General features: G+C 39.0%; 1 protein-coding gene across 1 annotated transcript in view; it reads left to right on the top strand.

Annotated features, from left to right (window-relative positions):
• Positions 1-18,158, top strand: part of ARHGAP15 (Rho GTPase activating protein 15) — a 493,308-nt gene that overhangs the window by 329,820 nt on the left and 145,330 nt on the right. The window contains exon 11 of the mRNA XM_067472779.1: positions 468-545. Within this exon, the coding sequence (XP_067328880.1) occupies positions 468-545 (78 nt within the window). The remainder of the gene's footprint in view (positions 1-467; positions 546-18,158) is intronic.

The raw sequence follows: 18,158 nt of genomic DNA, 5'->3' as shown, positions 1-18,158 counted from the left end.
TTTGCTGCTCTGGTCCAATAGCTGGCCCATACAACATTGCCTATTGTGTTTGCCATGTGATTTCTTGAATGCATTCTTGAAACCCTAGATCTAATGGTATTTTTGCATAGAGTTTCTTTAGCTTTGCTGTTCATGCATCAAATTATGCACATGATCACAAGCACAGACCTTTCCCTTTACTTATGGAAAGGGAGGTGTTTAAAGACATAGGTGCCATCTAGTCTAACACTCAACTAATTACTGTTTCAGAAACAATTGCTCTCTCTCCTCCCTTCAAATAAAAACAGAAATGTGTACTTCGTTTTTGGAATATCATGTGACTCCAATCTATCTGGTGAATTATTACCAAGAAATTCATTGAAGTACACATTTCTCTGCGTTTGTTAGGACATTTGTATTTTCTCTTGACAGACATCTTAAGTACAGTAGTCACAGAAGCCAATATGAAGTATGCTTTTCTTTTTCAGGTTTGGATGTTGATGGAATATACAGAGTCAGCGGCAATCTGGCAACGATACAGAAGTTACGATTTTTTGTCAATCAGGGTAAGTGATTCCTTTGCCCTGTAATGTTTTGTTTAGTGCTTATCTGTCTGAAATGACAATACAATGGATTTTAGAAGCTGTGGTACATTAGTGGCACAGAATGATGAGTGGCATTTTGCAGACGAGATGAAGCAACACGTAGGGAGATACAGCAAACGGCCAGAAAATGGGTTGGAAGAGAAGTGAGGAGCAGTCATATCATAAAGACAACAGAATGGTGAAGCAGGAGGGGAAAGACAAAAAGAAGCAGAAAATTAGGATATGACATTGCAAAAATACTGAGCCGGAGGAATATTTAAAAATATTTAAATGGCATTTCAGTATCGGATATAAGGAAAATGAGAGAAGGCGTTAAAAAGTCTAAAAACACGTGAGAAAAGAATAAATGATTTTTTAAAAAATAACAATAATAAAAAATAGCCAAAACAAAGGCATTTCAGGATGGTGTCATTGGAGGGAAGAAGAGCATCTATCCAGAGTCACATTTGAGCTTTTGTTTAATGATTTTGTTGATTTTTCAGTAAGTCTAACATTCTCCAATAGTTGCAGAAATCAGCATTAGGTGGTAAGCAAAGCAATCCCAAAGGCTATTCATGAGGTTCATGCATTCCATCTTTCTGTAACATAATTTATATTACAGCAAGACTCTGATAACTGTGCATACTCATATGAGCTAACAAGGATCATCTTTGATGTAGAACAAAACCACATATACTAAATTAAAATCTATGTCATGGATATAGTTAGAGATTTTCCTATTGACTATAAGGGCCTCTAACAACCTTTTCACATGGAGCTAAATTTGGCAGCATATGCCAATTTGGCTCTGGCCACCCACTGAGCTGGCTGGTTCCCATCCGACTTCAGCACAGCTTCATGGGTGAAGGAGGGCAGAGCTGGCATGTACCGCTGCCACGGCAACATGGGAGACTTCCCGTGTTTCCGTTCGACTCAATGGGGGAAAGCCACATACTCCACGCACACACTGTGCTACCACCATCACCACCACCCCTGTATGATCACCCTCAGCTGGAGACAGGCAATGGGGCATGGAGGGCTGGATTTCCCATGTCCACCAATGAAGCAGAGCAATGCCAGCGGCCATGTGACAAGGTCACAAGTCCTTTAGTGCTAACCACCTACACACATTTATTAAAGGCATCTTTGGCATGTATTTCAATGATGCAATTAAATAAACCTCATTTAAAGCATCTTAACTTGAGCAAGCATGGATTTGGATCCATGAAATAATCTTTGTTGTAATTCACATCAATTGGGGACATTTCAGAAATGTTAAAACTTCATATGTTTTGTATTTGGAAACACCTAATTAAAGCTGGCATTTTTGAGAACTGCAGGCTGAATGCTCACATAAGCTTAATGCTACTGAAGAGACGCAATAGGCGGTGATATGATCCATGGTCATCATATAGAGGATGCGTAGAGAAAATGCATTCTGTGGTCTACATATGGCCCCCAGCGCCCCTTTTTTGAAATTACTTCAGCCCAGGGGTTTTTTTTATGTTACAGGAGAGAGCAATCAGCAAAAATCATTCCCATGTTCTTAAACGCATAGAACATAGAAACCAATATTCCCAAGTCTGCAATCTATGGATTCAATTCACCACAGAATCTAACATGCAAAATACTATGCAATTCACCACAGAATCTAACATGCAAAATACTATGTTTGAATCCATGCTGAGGGAAACACCAGCACTTGAGTTTTCTCATGTCAGAAGCAGGCAGCTAATGTAACTTGCTCCTGCCACTACTACTACCCTACACCATTTTAATGGGGATTTATAAACCCTAATATAGTAAAATCTTTACACATGAACATCCACTGTCCATCTAAACCTACCTAAATCCTTGTGTCTTATACATAATTCTACAAGAGTGTTGTGACTGTATTTGGGTCATTCATTTTTAAGGCATTTCAACCATAGTGCATATTTATGTCTTTTACATAATTTTTTCTTTAAATTTACTTTTGTATGCAAAGTAGTGTGAAGCAGTATTGAAAAGTTGCTGCTGCTAGCTTTCATTTCTTGCTCTTTTGTTAGGTGTTCTGTGTTCTCTCCTGTTCTATGAAAATGTCCTAATTCTGAGGTTAATATACATATGACACATTTATTTCTAAAGCACAGCCTCAAATTAAGAATACAACTATAAGACATTTAAAATTGCAGGAGAAAAATCCCAGAAAGGATCAAATTCTTCCCCAATGTAGTTCCACTGAAGCCTATTTAAAACATTTCTGTGAACTTGTCATCAAATGTATGCAAAGGATTTCATCACTTTGAGTTTGATGGAATTACACCAGGGATGAACTGAGTCCTACATCTCTGTATGAAACTGAATTGCCAAATCCATCCCAAGCCACCAAGTCAGTAAAGTCATTCAACTTAAAAATAAAAAAAGTCAAAGCTCTTATTTCACCATGCAAGCTCTAGTCAGATAGCACTTCTTCCTGGTCCCAGAAGTCCTGTTTTAGATGTTCACTCTCTGTTCTCACTGCTGCTTTAAAGTACTGTGGAAGAAACCAAGCTACTTGATCAGTCATCTCTTAATGCATGCTTGCCTTCACCTTCGTTCTTCATGCAAATCCCGCAGTTTGCCCAATACAACAAACTAATATGAAGGGTAATTCTTAAATGGGGTCTTTTTGCCCCTGTAAGAAGTGTGTGCACAGAGCTTCTTACCTTCATGTAATACAATGACTGGGATGTGCTACATCCCGAGGTTTAGGACACTTAGAAGTGGGAGAAATGAGATGAAAACTTATAAAGGGCTGTTATTTCATTTTTAAAACAGTTTTGCTTGATATAGCATTGTGTCCACTTTCCCTTTATTGTTCCCAGAGAGGAGAAAGCTCTTGAATGCACACTTTAGTTTTTGTTTCTGTCTTCTCATTTCTCATTTGTTCCAGAGTTTTGTTGCTTCTGTTAATATTATTCAGCAATAAGCATTAGCCAACACTGCATGAAAAATCCATTTAAAATGCCCCAAATTGAACAGATCATCAATCCTTATATGAGCAAACTACTTGAATGTTCATTTCTACACTGTCAGTTGGCCATGTATGATTCTTACATCAAAATGCCTGCTCTGTGGAGTGCAAAACTGACATAAATTGAGACTGTTCTCATTTCCTTGTGACTGGAATCTTGTACCGTGGTTGAACATTTTTAAACATTGTAGGGAAAGCTTGAAAATATCAATTGTACCAAACTATATTTTATAGGGAATGAACTGAAGTATTATTTCTGTCCTTGCCTTTGTACTGTGAACATTATCAGCCAGATCAAAACTTGAATAAGTGACTACTGTTAGGGATGGGGAGAAGAAAAGAACAAAACATTACAATTGTCAATATATATTGGTAAACATTTTAGAAAATGTCCTCAAATGTGTATTAAAAATCTAATTGAGTCACTTTTTTCTATTTACTGGGTTTTTTATCATATCACATCTTGGTTTTACATTCAGCAACTATGACTATAGCAAAACAACTGCTTATTTATTTTAACCTCGTGTGTGAGGCATTCTCTTTGTACAGAAAACCAGTGATAGTGTACCTTTTGTGTTAACTTTAAGGTGGCAAGATTATCTTTTATCTATGATTTATATTTCCTATTATAAATGGAAAGAATCTTGATTATATGGCCTCTGGGTGATAGCATCTTTCAATATGTTCACAGCTAGAATGCACAGCTACAATAAGTCAAAATGATATTTTGTAAACACTTACCTGGAAGTAAGTCTGATTGTATTTCCAGCAAGGCTTAGTTCAGAGTGGACATGTAGGATGACTATATGTCATAACAATTCCTGGAGATAAAGTTTTGAATCTAATGTTTGTCTCAGCTAGAATATCAACTTTGAGTCAATAACAACTACATAAGTACTGAGTTACCAAGTTCTGTTGATCTGGCAGATCTACTCTGATTGGCATAATTAGATTTATAGTAGCAATGTTTTTTTTTCCTTTTGTTAAAAAGGCAGGATATAATACATGTATTCTATAGTCCGTTTCAATTGTTACCGTTTAGATTGTATTGTCATTATTGGTTCTTGATATAGCCCTGAGTTTCATTTCAAAGTTCAGCTTCGATGCCATCCAATTATGATTGTCCAATTTGAGGTATGGCCAGTTTATTCCAAGCTGAAATATTATATTCCCATTATTAATATGTAAATTGTATTGCTGACATCTTGTTCAGTCACTACAATGTCACCAGTCAGATGTATGACATAATTCAAGTATATGGTCCTTACAATATTACACTTGCCAAAAGTGTCCTTAAATCCTACCTTGGAAATTATGAAGCCTCCCCTCAGAAGAAGCATTTATAGGATGCTTGAGGGTGGGGTAGTGAGCAATGATGTTTCCAGGCTTCTCCTGCAAGCAATGCACCTTTGGTAAGAAGATGTAGGACTCTACAGGCTGTCCAACAACCAGGAGAGGACAACACATGTAATCACTCATCTCCTTTTCTCCAGTGTCTTATAAATTCCATGATGGGAGGGAGTGCATGTTTGAAAAAGTACTTTGGGGTTGGGGAGTAGCATCAAGAGATGCAGTTACATCATTCAAACTCATCATAGCTTCAACATCTGATGCAAGTCTCAGCTTACATGTATTTTACCTATGTTCTACACATGCTTAAGAAGTGGAGATGGGATAAAAGAGCACCAACTTGATGGGAGCTATAAGAGTCAAGGAGCACATTTGGAATTTTGGGAGCATAGCTTGTGTTCTGATAAAAATGGCTGCAGGAGGATTGCCGGCTCTCCTGGCACATGTGGGAATTCACAAAACATCAGTTTCCCAGAACACATACCGATAAAGCTGTTCCGATGTGCCTGGCTGTTCCGATGTGCCTTCCCAGAATAGGAAATCTCCAATACCAAGTCCCAGAAGCACTTTATTAGAACTAAGATTGCCGCACACTGCACACTGCACTTACCCTATAATCCTTATATATCGCCTGTCACATCAGCACTTTTAATTCTGTACCCTTTACTCTGGCCTGGCCAGTTTTATTGTGTTTTGGTGTATTGTTTATTGCCTGTTGTTTTGTTGTTTAATATTGTTTTAATTGTTTTTAATTTGCTTTAGGTTTGTATTGTTATGTTGTGTATTGAGACCTTGGCCTTTGTAAGCCGCATCGAGTCCTTTGGGAGATGCTAGCGGGGTACAAATAAAGTTTAATAATAATAATAATAATAATAATAATAATAATAATGCTAAAAAGAAACCAAATTGCAGAAGCACCCTGTTAAAAGGCAGAGATGTTTTCTGAGCTCGATATTATTTTCAAACTGCAGTTTAATTGTGACCTATTTTCTGTCTCAAGATATATTTTACAGAAAGCAAACTCAGGAAGTTCACAGATTCATAGCTTAATCGAAAAACTAAATACAAGGTAGATATTGGATCTGAGGCTTAAATCCGAAAGGGAACTTCTTCTAGTTGAACAGCAGAATCCAGTAAATGTAGGAAAAAATGACCTTTCCTTCCCAGTACTATTTCCTTTGTATTCAACCTCACCCCACTCCCACCCCCTGTTTTGTAGGAAACCCTTTTGGAGATGCTTTAGAAGCAGCTCTAGAGCATGCAAGAGAAAGAGGAATGGAGTTATATCAGATGGAATACATTATAGAATTAAAATACCATATATAACTAAAAACTCATTAAACGTATAGGTAACCTAGACTCAAACTATGCAGGTCAGAGTTTTCCAAACTGTGTGTCTTGACATGTTAGTGTGTCACCTGCAGTGTGTAGATGTCTCATACAAAAAAAGTTGGGGGACCAAAGGGGGACAAAAACATGTGCTCCCTAGACCTCCTCCCCCAGCTAGCTGGAACAAAGATTGCCTGGTGAGCTGGGCACCATCCTAAAGGAACAAACAATCTTCCGTCCCTTGGATTGGTCTGGCAGCTACTTGGATTGCCAGATCGATTCAAGGGAGGTGGGCCAGTCATTCTCATTAGGACAGCACCCAGCTCACCAGAGCAGCACACATGACAGGACATCATTAGTTGCTGTAGGTCAGGTGGATCGGGGAGGTGGCCTCTCCCAGCTGCGAAGGCCTACTGGGAGGAGCCCCTGTGTCTCCCAAGTCCTTTCCCCGTACAGCTGGGAACAAAGGACCAAAATACAGCAACTATAGAGGAAACTACTTAAGTGTTGTTTTTTATTCTTGCACATATTTACATATTGTTAAATGTAAAAAATCTTAGAAATATGTTATTATATTACTAATCATATATTTTTAAAAATATAAATGAAAGGTTGTCATGAGATATGTTGTGACACCATACATTTCGTTATTACAATTGACATATATGTCCATATTTCTTATGAGAGGTTAAGCCATTTACATCAAGCAAATGTCCAAGTTTTACATTTATACCGTTTTAAAAATAAAATCCTTAAAATATTCCAAAAATTAGGAAGCTTCAGAGTCGGGGGCAGGGTGAACTCATTTTAAAGATTTGTTAAACCATGTTGAATCACTACACACACACACACACATACACACACACACACACACACACACACAGTTAAAAGATATCACAAGGGTCCTCTTATCCAATCCTCTGCCATGCAGGAATAATCACTAAAATATTCCTGAAAGGTAGAGATCCTACCTCTTATACTCTGTCGTCACAATACTCAGTTATCACAATCCATAAAGGTATCAGTGTTTATTTATTATTTATTGCAGGTTCATGGTGAAAATAAGGTAAATATGAATTGCCTTTCATATCAGATCCTTTGTTTACAAAATGTTTGGCATTTGCAGACTATCTTGACCTTTGAATAGCCTTATTTGCATATTAACTTTAAAATACAACACATCATCCATAGGTCAATTATTGCATTTTTAGAATTCATACACACATTTCAGGGTAGGGACATTGCTTTGTCAAACGTTAATGTATTTCAAGTCTTTAAAAAGAGCACAATGTCCATTTTTCTTGTGATAGAAAAGACATATTATTAGCATTGGGAATCTGTAAAATTATTTTAGAAGATGGCATATTTTTATAAAGTAAAATGTCATCTGACATTAATAGAAGTTGATTTTATTTGCCACAGTAATAAGTTGAAAAATAAAATGGTTCCTGAGTGAATCTTGTATTTAATACAACATTAAGTTTAAAATTCTAGCATTAGCAAAATAACATAAGACTTGAATGACAAATATGTTGGCCAACTGAGAATATTTATTAACTAAATAATTTAATAATAAAGAAAATAACTCGTTGATTAATTGTTACCAAGTAAAAATTACAATAAAAATGTCTTGATCCATGCTTTGCAGAAGTACCATTACTGTCTGTGCAGTTGTTTAACAAGGATTTAATTGGAAAGATAAGTGAATGCACATTTAAAAGTATTGTTAATTTGCTTTATAATCACCCAATCCTTCACAGTATTGACAGCACCAGGCACATACCCTTCTCTCTTTTACAAGTATTATTTTCCATATGTGCACAATAAATTCTGGCTCTGTAATTGGAAATTTTATGGATTCTAACATACCTTCAGCACTGGATTCATCCGTGCCGAATCCCCTTTGTAAAGGTAACACAGTAGTAATGGTATCAGTCACTATTAGTTGCTGCACAAAGATGTGAACCTGTCCCTAGTTTTGCATGTTTGTGTGTGTGTGTGTGTCACATGCATGTATATTTCTGCACATTTTATTGCATTAGGACTTAAACATGCACACAATGTGCCCATAATTTAGTTACCTTGAATCTGCTGAGCCTACCTGTTCATACTGACGCACATTATGTCACCCACCTTGTGGGAAATAATAGTGTCCCATTCATCCAAACATTGGATTTGCTGGTCCTTTTTGCATTTTCCCCCAGGCCACTGAAATAAATGATACTTTGCATCATTCACATTTCATGTATCAACAATCTAGGAAATGAAAAGATATGTGCAGTGGAAGCATTTTACAAGAGTCTGTCCATGTTCCATTATTCAAGATTTGTGTTGTTGTTAAAAATACAATATGAAACCTGTACAGATTTTTCAGGAGGGAAACCTCCTGCCAGAACAGAATGCACTCAGCAGCTAGCATTCAGAAGAAAAACTTGAGTCAGTAGCACTGTCTTTTAAGCTCCTGACGAAGGATTGAAGTTGGTTTTGAAAGTGTCTCATCAGGTCAGTGAAAATGGGCTGGGTAGTTTTTAAAGCAAGGTTTTAAAGAAGAGAAAGAAGAGGTGGCAGCTATATTTTATCACTGTATTAAAAAGAAGAAGAAGCAGCAGCCTAAGAAAATAAGGAGCCAGTGAAAAGCACCCAGCAGTTTCCACTGACCCAACATATCCATTTCAAAGGCAGCCAGCAGCTTCGGTCCTCTTGCAGTTAACAAAGGCTCGGTGGCAGAACAGCTTTGGTGCAGCCTCCCAAAGAGCAGATAGCAGGCTCACTACAGTTTTAATGGGCCGAGAGGATCCTGAGGTCCCCAGCACTTTTAGCACATAGCAAGATCGACAGAAAATAATATATTTGAAAGGGCTAGGGAAATCCCCTCTGATAGTTTACATTTATTGTTCCGTCTCTTCCCTTTGGGAGCTTATCCTTACCGTTATCCTTTGGGAGCTTATATGGAGATTAGTGTAGCCAGTAAGTTGTATGTTATCATGAGATGTTGAGCAGATTTCCCCAGTTAAAATGCTCAGACTTGCTTCATGCATATTTTAAAAGAAATGTTTATGAAATCATTGATTATGGTGGGTTGAGTTTTTGGCATTTTTTTTCTTCTTGTTGTTTTGCTTTTCCCCCTTTCCTCTTTTAAGAAGCCTTTCAAAATTCACTGAACCAGATATTTCTCTATAGACAATTGTTACAGTGAATTGAACTAATTCTTAACAATGTAGGGTGTATCCATAACTAAGGATTAAAAAAAAAAACAAATTTGCACTAAGCAATTTTTAAAGACAAATGTATCCAGTTGCGGAGTGTTAACAAAACTAGTAATGAAAATGCATGCATACCATTCAGTTTCCTTCTATCATGAGGAAAGTAAAACAACTAGATTATGTTTGTATGTTATTTTACATATATACTCAAATATATGCTAGTAAAATGATTATTTTTGCAAAATGCATGCAAACATTCTTTATTCGATGAGGAAAACACATAAACTATGCATGAATTAAGGAAAGAGGAGGGAGTTAAGGAAAGAAAGTCTATAATGAAATCTGCATGGGTTTCCTTGTGGGAAATAAAAACAAAGACTGATTTATGATATTGTAACTTCTGGAGATTGTGAATGCACAAATGTGATCTCAAAAGCCTGCCTTCACAACCTGGCAGCACAGCCTGACCAAAGCATGTCACCAGCATTTGAGATTGGCGCCCTTGGTGAATGACTTATTACATGCTCCCAGGTGTGAAGTACCTTTGGATAAGCAGTTGGGATGAGACTTGGGACACTCTCTCCAGCTACCTGTGCTCAAGGCATCTCACAATTGGGAGTGCACTGATGACGGCATTTTCCAGCACTTGAAAACACTATAGTTGAGCACTGCCAGGCTGCCAATGTACATGTGCATGGAGGGGATGTATACTTAGTTGAAATTATGGTGATAAAGCTCCATCATCATAGTTAAAAAGTGACTTAATCCAATACAAAGTAAGAAGAAAATGTAGGTTCAATTTAAAGAAATGCTGTGTGATTAAGAAAGAGATATTCTCAGATGCATTACTTTATTTAGTTGCTAATGGCAGATTACTGTGTTCATGTCCGAATAGGAATTTTCTATTCAGTCCTCCGAATTCTAGCATTAAACAAAGTGAGAATTCTTATATTTGCAGTGTTCATATTGCTCTGGTAACTTTGCCTGCCAGTGACTACACTGAAGATGGAATGTGTCTCCAGCTGTGGATAAATAGTCACCATTGTCACTATCTTCAAAGTAAGAAGGTCATTGTATGGGGTGCAGCTGTGGATACTATCAGTGAAGAGGGATATCCAGAGCCTGTTCTTCTAAGACAGTTTTTTTTAAATTTATTTTCAGTTGGTTTAGGAAGTTGTTGGCATTCTTATCATGAGACATTCTGGATGACAAGATTATTGGTTGGGTCTAATACCAGTACCTAACTCAGGACATGATTTTAAAGAGAAAATAGAAATTCATACAAAATAAGTAGAACTGTACTATCTGGTCAGATGAACCACTGCATGATTTTTTTTCCTTTATGTTGACCAGACAGAGCATTAGTTAATTGCTTCTCATTTTCTCTATTGCCAAGAAATGTGCACCATTGTGTTTCACATTGCTACATTTTGCTTCCCTTTCATGTTTTCCTTTCATGCACTTAGTATTGTTTCATGTTAGTGTAACTTACATCCAAAAAATAAGGACCATTTTTAAATAGTGCCATTGTGGTATGGGGATGCAATCATGATGATTTAATGAGACTGACTTGCCACCAGTAGATTCACTTACATGGGATTATGTGAACAAATATATGATGTGTTTTTCCTCTTCTTGAAGTACTACAAAAACACACACTTTGTTGTGTTTTAATATTTATGCACTGTTGTCATACCTTTCCGACATTACATAAGACTTGCTGATAGATAGATAGATAGATAGATAGATAGATAGATAGATAGATAGATAGAGATAGTACTTCACTTAGTCCTGGCAACATGGCTTTTTTGTGCACATGTCACATGCAAGGGGTTTGTATAGGAGAGCTGAACACCACACCTCCTATACAAGCTGAAACAGCCCCACATAACATCCTTGGATATTTTGTGGCACAACCAGAATCATGACATTGCATCAGTTCTATGGCCTCTGCGCAGCAGACAATCCAATCAGCATGTAATTCATTTTAGAAATGGCTGCTTGTGAGATCAAATTAGAGTGGCTTGCTTTCTGTATCTGATCTGTACAGGTTTATTGAGATAAGTAAAGGACCATTACAAAAGGTCAGTGAGATGGGAATTATATTGGAGATATACAAACAATGCAAAATAGCAAGGAAAACAAAATTAGGCTTACCTTTCAGCTTGAAATGTGGAAAATACTAAAATAATCCACGCTGGGAACAAGTAACAGCTCCTGTGATTCAATGAATAGGTAAACATCATGGTATGTCTTGGATTCAAATATCTTGTGCATAAATGGCTTTCATGTACATTTTTCATATTTCAATAAATACTGAATGTGATCTTTTCCACAAAGCAAGAAGAAAGTTAACTATTCAGAGAGCATAAGTCAAGTCTTTCTATCTCCAGCTCTTATTTCCTCTTCTCTCACACACTCTCCATACACATCTCATTACCCTTGAAAAACCAGACATGCTGTCCAATTTCAAGTATTGACCTGATAGTGCGCAAATATGGCTCAAATCTGTGTTCATCTTTTTTGGCACTTAGGGCCACATTGGAAGGTGACCAACTGCTCAAGATTGGCAGCTAATTTGCATATTTGTTAATGCCAATAAAATTTGCATTAATTTGCAATATGTTTACTTTTTGAATATTTTCATAACTTTGCCGAGTGCCCATTTCAAAACTGCAAACATACAGCTTGAACAAATGCTCACTCTCTTTGTTGCTAAAGTTATCGGATGGCATCAGTTCACATTGTAAGTCTGGTTTTCTTACCCACTAAACATTAACCACTCTGGGGGGAAAGGGGGGGGGAGGTAAACAGTCCTCCAGTAGTTCTTCTGCTCAATGCCTTTGGAAATAGCCAGAAGAGGCATAAATCCACCCACACACTCCTATAGGAAAACTGATCTATCTAGGCTTCTTGTTGTATACTTTGTGCCTCTTTAGAGTTTCCAACCACTAGTACCTGAGATCCCTTGTAACAGAAATGTCAATAAGTGAGTATGGGATCTACTATCTAAAAATTCAGCTAAGTTATATACCTAACTAAGGCCCCTTCAACACTGCCATATAAAATCCCAATTATCTGATTTGATAATCTGGATTATATGGCAGTGTAGAAGGGCCCTAAATTAAATTGAGTCCCACACAGTTGAAAGGCAAAAAATGAAAACATGGAAATGCAGTTCTTAAAATGTGAATCTATATATAAATGTAACCAGACATGGATTTGGTAGAAGCCAGAGTGTTCAAAGATCTGAGGCCACTGCCCTAGGATCTGATCTCAGATTATCTTCTTATCCCAGATTATCTGGCAGTGGAGACCCATATAATCCAGTGTAAAGCAGATAATCTGGGATCAGATCCTGGGATATAGGGCAGAAGGGGCCTGAGATTTTTCCACCCAAAAGGAACTCCAAGTCAATATTATCATTGCCAGTTAGATTGTATCTTTCTTTTTAAAATCCACACGTGCAGATCCAAGCTATAATTCTGTATATACCATCCTTAAAATGTTTTAAGAATGATGGGAATTTATATATGGAAGAGTGGGACTGAAAATTGGAAGGTATTCTTTATGAGAATATCAGATGGCCGCTGGTGGTGCTCTGTTTCATAGAGGAGCATGGGGAACCCAGCGCCCCATGCCCCACATCACCCAGCTCCAGCAGAGGATGATCAGATGGGGAGAAACACAAGCATGCATGGTGCCAATGGCTTCCCATCATGCATTGCAATGGCAACACGGGAGCCCTCCCATGTTTCCCTGGTGGTGGCATGCACTGGCTCCACCCTCCTTCACCCACAGAACTGTGCCGGCAACATGTGATGGGAGCCGGCTGGCTTGATGGGTGACTAGGGCTAAATCAGCACTAGCATTTGTCAAAACATTATTACACTAAGAAAATCTGCCCCTGCCAAGTTGCCACATTAGAAAAGTTCCATGGGCCTTGTCTAGTCAAGGAACTGGCACACAAAGATTTGCAATACTACTGACGTTTTTAAAGTACATCTAGTACTAGCAGTTCTTAAAATAAATCACTAATGTCCTTCTGTTAATGCAGATCGCAGAGTTACTTTCACTCAAGAAGGGACACAGATTTTTATCCATCCATATGAGCACATATTGATTTAATCTGCAAGTGCTTCTCTTCACATAGAGACTCATAGAAAGCTTAACCAGAGTTTTGTTGAGTACTGTTTTGATGTGTGTTTGGCATCCTTTTCCTGATTTCAAACCAATTTCTCCTTGTTATTGCTTGTCCTGCTCTGTCCCCAAGATGGAGCATTCCAGGTTTCTCTAGTCCAATCCAGACCTGGTCATAGCTCAGTAGAATTTCACTCACCAGCAATGCCTTCAGATCCTTCAGGACAGGAGAAAACAATTTTCTGCTGGGATCCAATGGTTGTTGGCAGTCAGAACTTTAAACATAGAGGGGGGGGGGGGCTTTCAAACACATTGCCATTTATTAACACAATGTTGAAAAGCAAATGGGCTTCAGATGACACCAAATTAAAGGCCTATTCAGCTTCACAGAACTTCCCAAGATGTGTGGGAATGTAATAATAAAATGGAGCCATGTGCAGGATGGTGTAAGAGACTGAGAGGTTGATGGGATTAATAATAAAAAGATGTTATCAGGGAGAAAGCTGTGTAAGAAGAGAAAGCAAGACCTGGTGGTGGCAGCATGGAAGCAATTGGGAAGCATGCTGTGACATCTAGAGTCTTCTGCTTCTTCTGAGCATAAGTTCTCAGGAGGCATATGGCATTCCCTACAGCATTCCTAATTAGCAGCTCTCTTTAAGGCATTAAGACTGCAATCTCATACAAATTTACCTGGAAATCATTCTCACTGAACTTAGTATAGCATACTTCCAAGTAAAGATCGTATCACAACGTGAGGGAAAACTACTCGGGGGAAGATCCTGAATGTTTGCACAAGAGGAGATCAGAATGATATGTAGAAACAAACACAGAAGGAACCCATCATTTTGGTCAGTTACATACTTGAAAAAAGAATTTTACCCCAAAGATGTGCTTATTTCTGACCTCCCCATTTATTTCATTTGAAATGAACTATTGAGGTCCTGAGTGAAACGCTCTCAAGACTGCTCTTTTTAAACAATCTTTGGATACCACAATACAGCCTAAAGGGAGCTTCAGAAAGCCATTGTCCAAAAACTTTGTAAGTCTGGCTTTAGGCTTTAGGCTGGGACATGGTACTGAGATAGCCTTGGTCACCTTAGTGGGTGATCTATGCTGGGAGCTAGACAGGGGAAGTGTGTGTCCCTGTTGGTTCTGCTGGACCTCTCATCAGCCTTTGATACCATCGATCATGGTATCCTTCTTGGACGCCTCATGGGAATGGGCCTTGGAGGTACTGTTTTGCAGTGGCTCCAGTCCTTCCTGGAGGGTCGCTCCCAGAAGGTGTTGTTAGGGAACACCTTCTCAGCCCCACGGCCATTGTACTGTCCCACATGGTTCAGTACTGTCTCCTATGTTGTTTAACATCTACATGAAGCCGTTGGGGGGGGGGATCATCTGGAGTTTCAGGATGCGGTGTCATCTGTACGTAGATGATGTCCAACTCTGTCACTCCTTACCACCTGCTACTAAGGAGGGTGTTCAAGTCCTGAACCGGTGCTTGGCAACTGTAACGGACTGGATGAGAATGAACAAATTGAAACTAAATCCAGAAAAAATAGTCGCAGGGCCGAACAGGGCGTAGGGTTATAGCCTGTGCTTGATGGGGTAACACTCCCCCTGAAGGCACAGGTTTGCAGCTTGGGAGTGATCCTGGACTCATCGCTGAGCCTGGAATCCCAGGTTTCAGTGGTGGACAGGGGAGCTTTTGCACAGTTAAAACTTGTGTATCAGCTGCGCCCATACCTTGGGAAGTCTGACTTGGCCATGGTGGTCCACACTCTGGTTACATCCCAAATAGACTACTGCAATGCACTCTATGTGGGGTTGCCTTTGAAGACTGTCCAGAAGTTCCAACTAGTCCTACGCTCGGTAGCCAGGTTGCTCACAGGAGCGGGGTACAGGGAGCGCACAACTCCCTTGTTACACCAGCTCCACTGGCTGCCAATTAGCTTCCGCGCACAATTCAAAGCGCTGGTTTTAACCTATAAAACCCTACACGGTTTTGGCCCAGTTTACCTGTCCGAATATATTTTTCCCTATAAATCATCAAGTACTTTAAGATCTTCCGGAGAGGCCTTCTCTTGTTCCCACCACCTTCACAGTCGCAGTTGGTGGGGATGAGAGACAGGGCCTTCTCTGCGGTGGCCCCCCGGCTGTGGAACTCTCTCCCCAATGAGGTTAGGTCTGCCCCCTCCCTCCTGACCATCAGGAAGCATCTGAAATCCTGGCTTTGGAATCAGGCATTCGCAGATTGATGGATTGAACCGGTAAAGACTAAGAGTTATTGGACCACAATGTTTGGATTGAATTGGATGATGTTTTTAACTCAGCGAACTGTCTTTTATTTGTATTCTATAACTTATTTATTATGTTGTTTTGTTAAATCCATAAAAACGTATTCAAGATTACCCAGTGGGTTTCTATGACTGAAGAGGGATTTGAATCCTGGTCTCCAGAGCCATAGGGTACTTCTGGACTGACACTGTAATCAGCTTGGAACTATTTTGGGAGGAACCAGTTTCACTGAAAGGGTGGATCAGACTGCCATGCCTGGAACTGGTATGAGACTAAGAAGGTGACTACGTTTACCAAGGGACCAGACGTCAAACTGCTTTGCAGGTCCCCTTCCCCATTTCCAGGAAAGATGTGAATCAGCACACCAGAAGCACAAGGAATGTAATCATTTAAGTAATCAATTCCCTCTCCCATACTGAGGGGGGCTCAGTTAGCTCCCTGCTACCCAGTCATGCCTCAGGGCACTTTTCAACAGCCTCCCTTTCTGGAGTTTGTAATGGGCTTTAGCAGGGGCAGATTCTACAATCTGCTCTGCATTTTGTGGAGACGATTTCACCCTGGATCTGGCATTTCACCTCGGATCTGCATCTGCTGCAGCACATTTTTTGGACAGGACTCAGACTTCCTTGGAACCTTTTAAATGCATTGTATACACTTAGCTGCACAGTGCAGCACATATTGCCAGTGTGCATTTTGTGGCCACAACAGCTTTTTGTCGGCTTTGAACTGCCTTATATAGTTAATGTAGAAGGGCAGTCTACACAGTCCAGTGTTCAAACCAATGCACCTTGGTTAATCCCCTAATGTAGCATCTCTGCTATCATCTGTATGGGCACCGGGATTGTGGCACAGCTGGCTGAGTGTCAGCTGCATTAAGATCACTCTGACCAAAAGGTCATGAGTTCGAAGCCAGCCCAGGTTGGAGTGGGTTTCCAACCAATTGTGTGTAGCCTGTTGTCGATCTTTGCAACCCGAATGACAGTTGCATCTGTCAAGTAGGAAAATAAGGTACCACCTTAAAAGTGTGGGGAGGCTAAATTAACTGATTTATGAGGCCATAAAGAAGACTCCAGCAAAGCATTCCAGCGGGGAAGCATGCGGGAATGCAGAAGTGCTTCATCAGCATTGCAGATGGAGGATTAAAGCGACAGCTTCCCTGGCAGCCAGAAAAAGTTAAATAGCCTCTGTTTATGTCTGTATATGTTGTATGTTAAAATTGGCATTGAATGTTTGCCATATATGTGTACACTGTAATCCGCCCTGAGTCCCCTGCGGGGTGAGAAGGGCGGAATATAAAAGCTGTAAATAAATAAATAATATAAATAAATAATATTTATAGATTATATTCTGTCTCAACAAAGTGATTCTACCTTCTTTTCTTTATACTCTTAACTAGAATTCTGTGCTAGTTTGTCTGCACTTGCACAATCAAGCACAACACAATGGTGAGTGCCACTGTTCTTACTCCAGAGCAGTGGAATTGAAGGGAAAAGCCCAGTGTCCCCCAAGTAGTGTCTAGTTAAGATCCACATCTTCATTCTACTCCAGAAGGGAAAGCCAAGTATCCCCAAAGCTTTTCCCTTGAGGTTTTCTTTTTTTTAAAAAAATGAAGTAGGTAAGAATTGCATTTGCTCCTGTAATAAATCTGAAAATTGATGATTTTGGGAGAAAAGGTAAGGAAGAACAAAGTATGATGGGATCTGAGAAATGATACGATTTGCTTTCTAATGCAACAGGATTGATTGATTTAACATATTTATACCCCACCTTTCTCATCCCTTAGGAGACTCAAGGCAGATTACATATATAGGCAGTGATTTGATGCCATGCAAACATACATAGTAAAATAAACATAAGCATTAAATGGAGGATGATGAACAACGATTTTAGTATAACGACTGACCATTGTAGTTATTGAATGTAATTGCTGTTTTAATTGTTTTACTGTAATATGAATTATGATGTTTTATTGACTGTATGTGATATTATGGTTGGAAACCGGTCTGAGTCCCTCAAGAGAGGTGAGAAGGTCGGTATACAAAACTTTTAAATAAATAAATAAATTAAACCAGTCATTAAATGCATATCAAATCTTAAAACCACTTATTTCAAATCACATAACCCAATATAATGGCACAGTAATGTCACACGCACACACACACACACACACATGGAATGCTTTATGGAAAAAATAGTTCTCTTGTGGATGAAAACTGAGCAGATAGTTTTAAATGGTTTCAGGTAAGATTCAAACTGACCCTGCTTGCCCAAGGATGTCAATCC

This window comes from Anolis sagrei, chromosome 1 (assembly GCF_037176765.1).
Source record: "Anolis sagrei isolate rAnoSag1 chromosome 1, rAnoSag1.mat, whole genome shotgun sequence".
Lineage (NCBI taxonomy): Eukaryota > Metazoa > Chordata > Lepidosauria > Squamata > Dactyloidae > Anolis > Anolis sagrei.
Note: the sequence above shows the minus strand (reverse complement) of the source record. Positions and strands in the feature narration are given on the sequence as shown.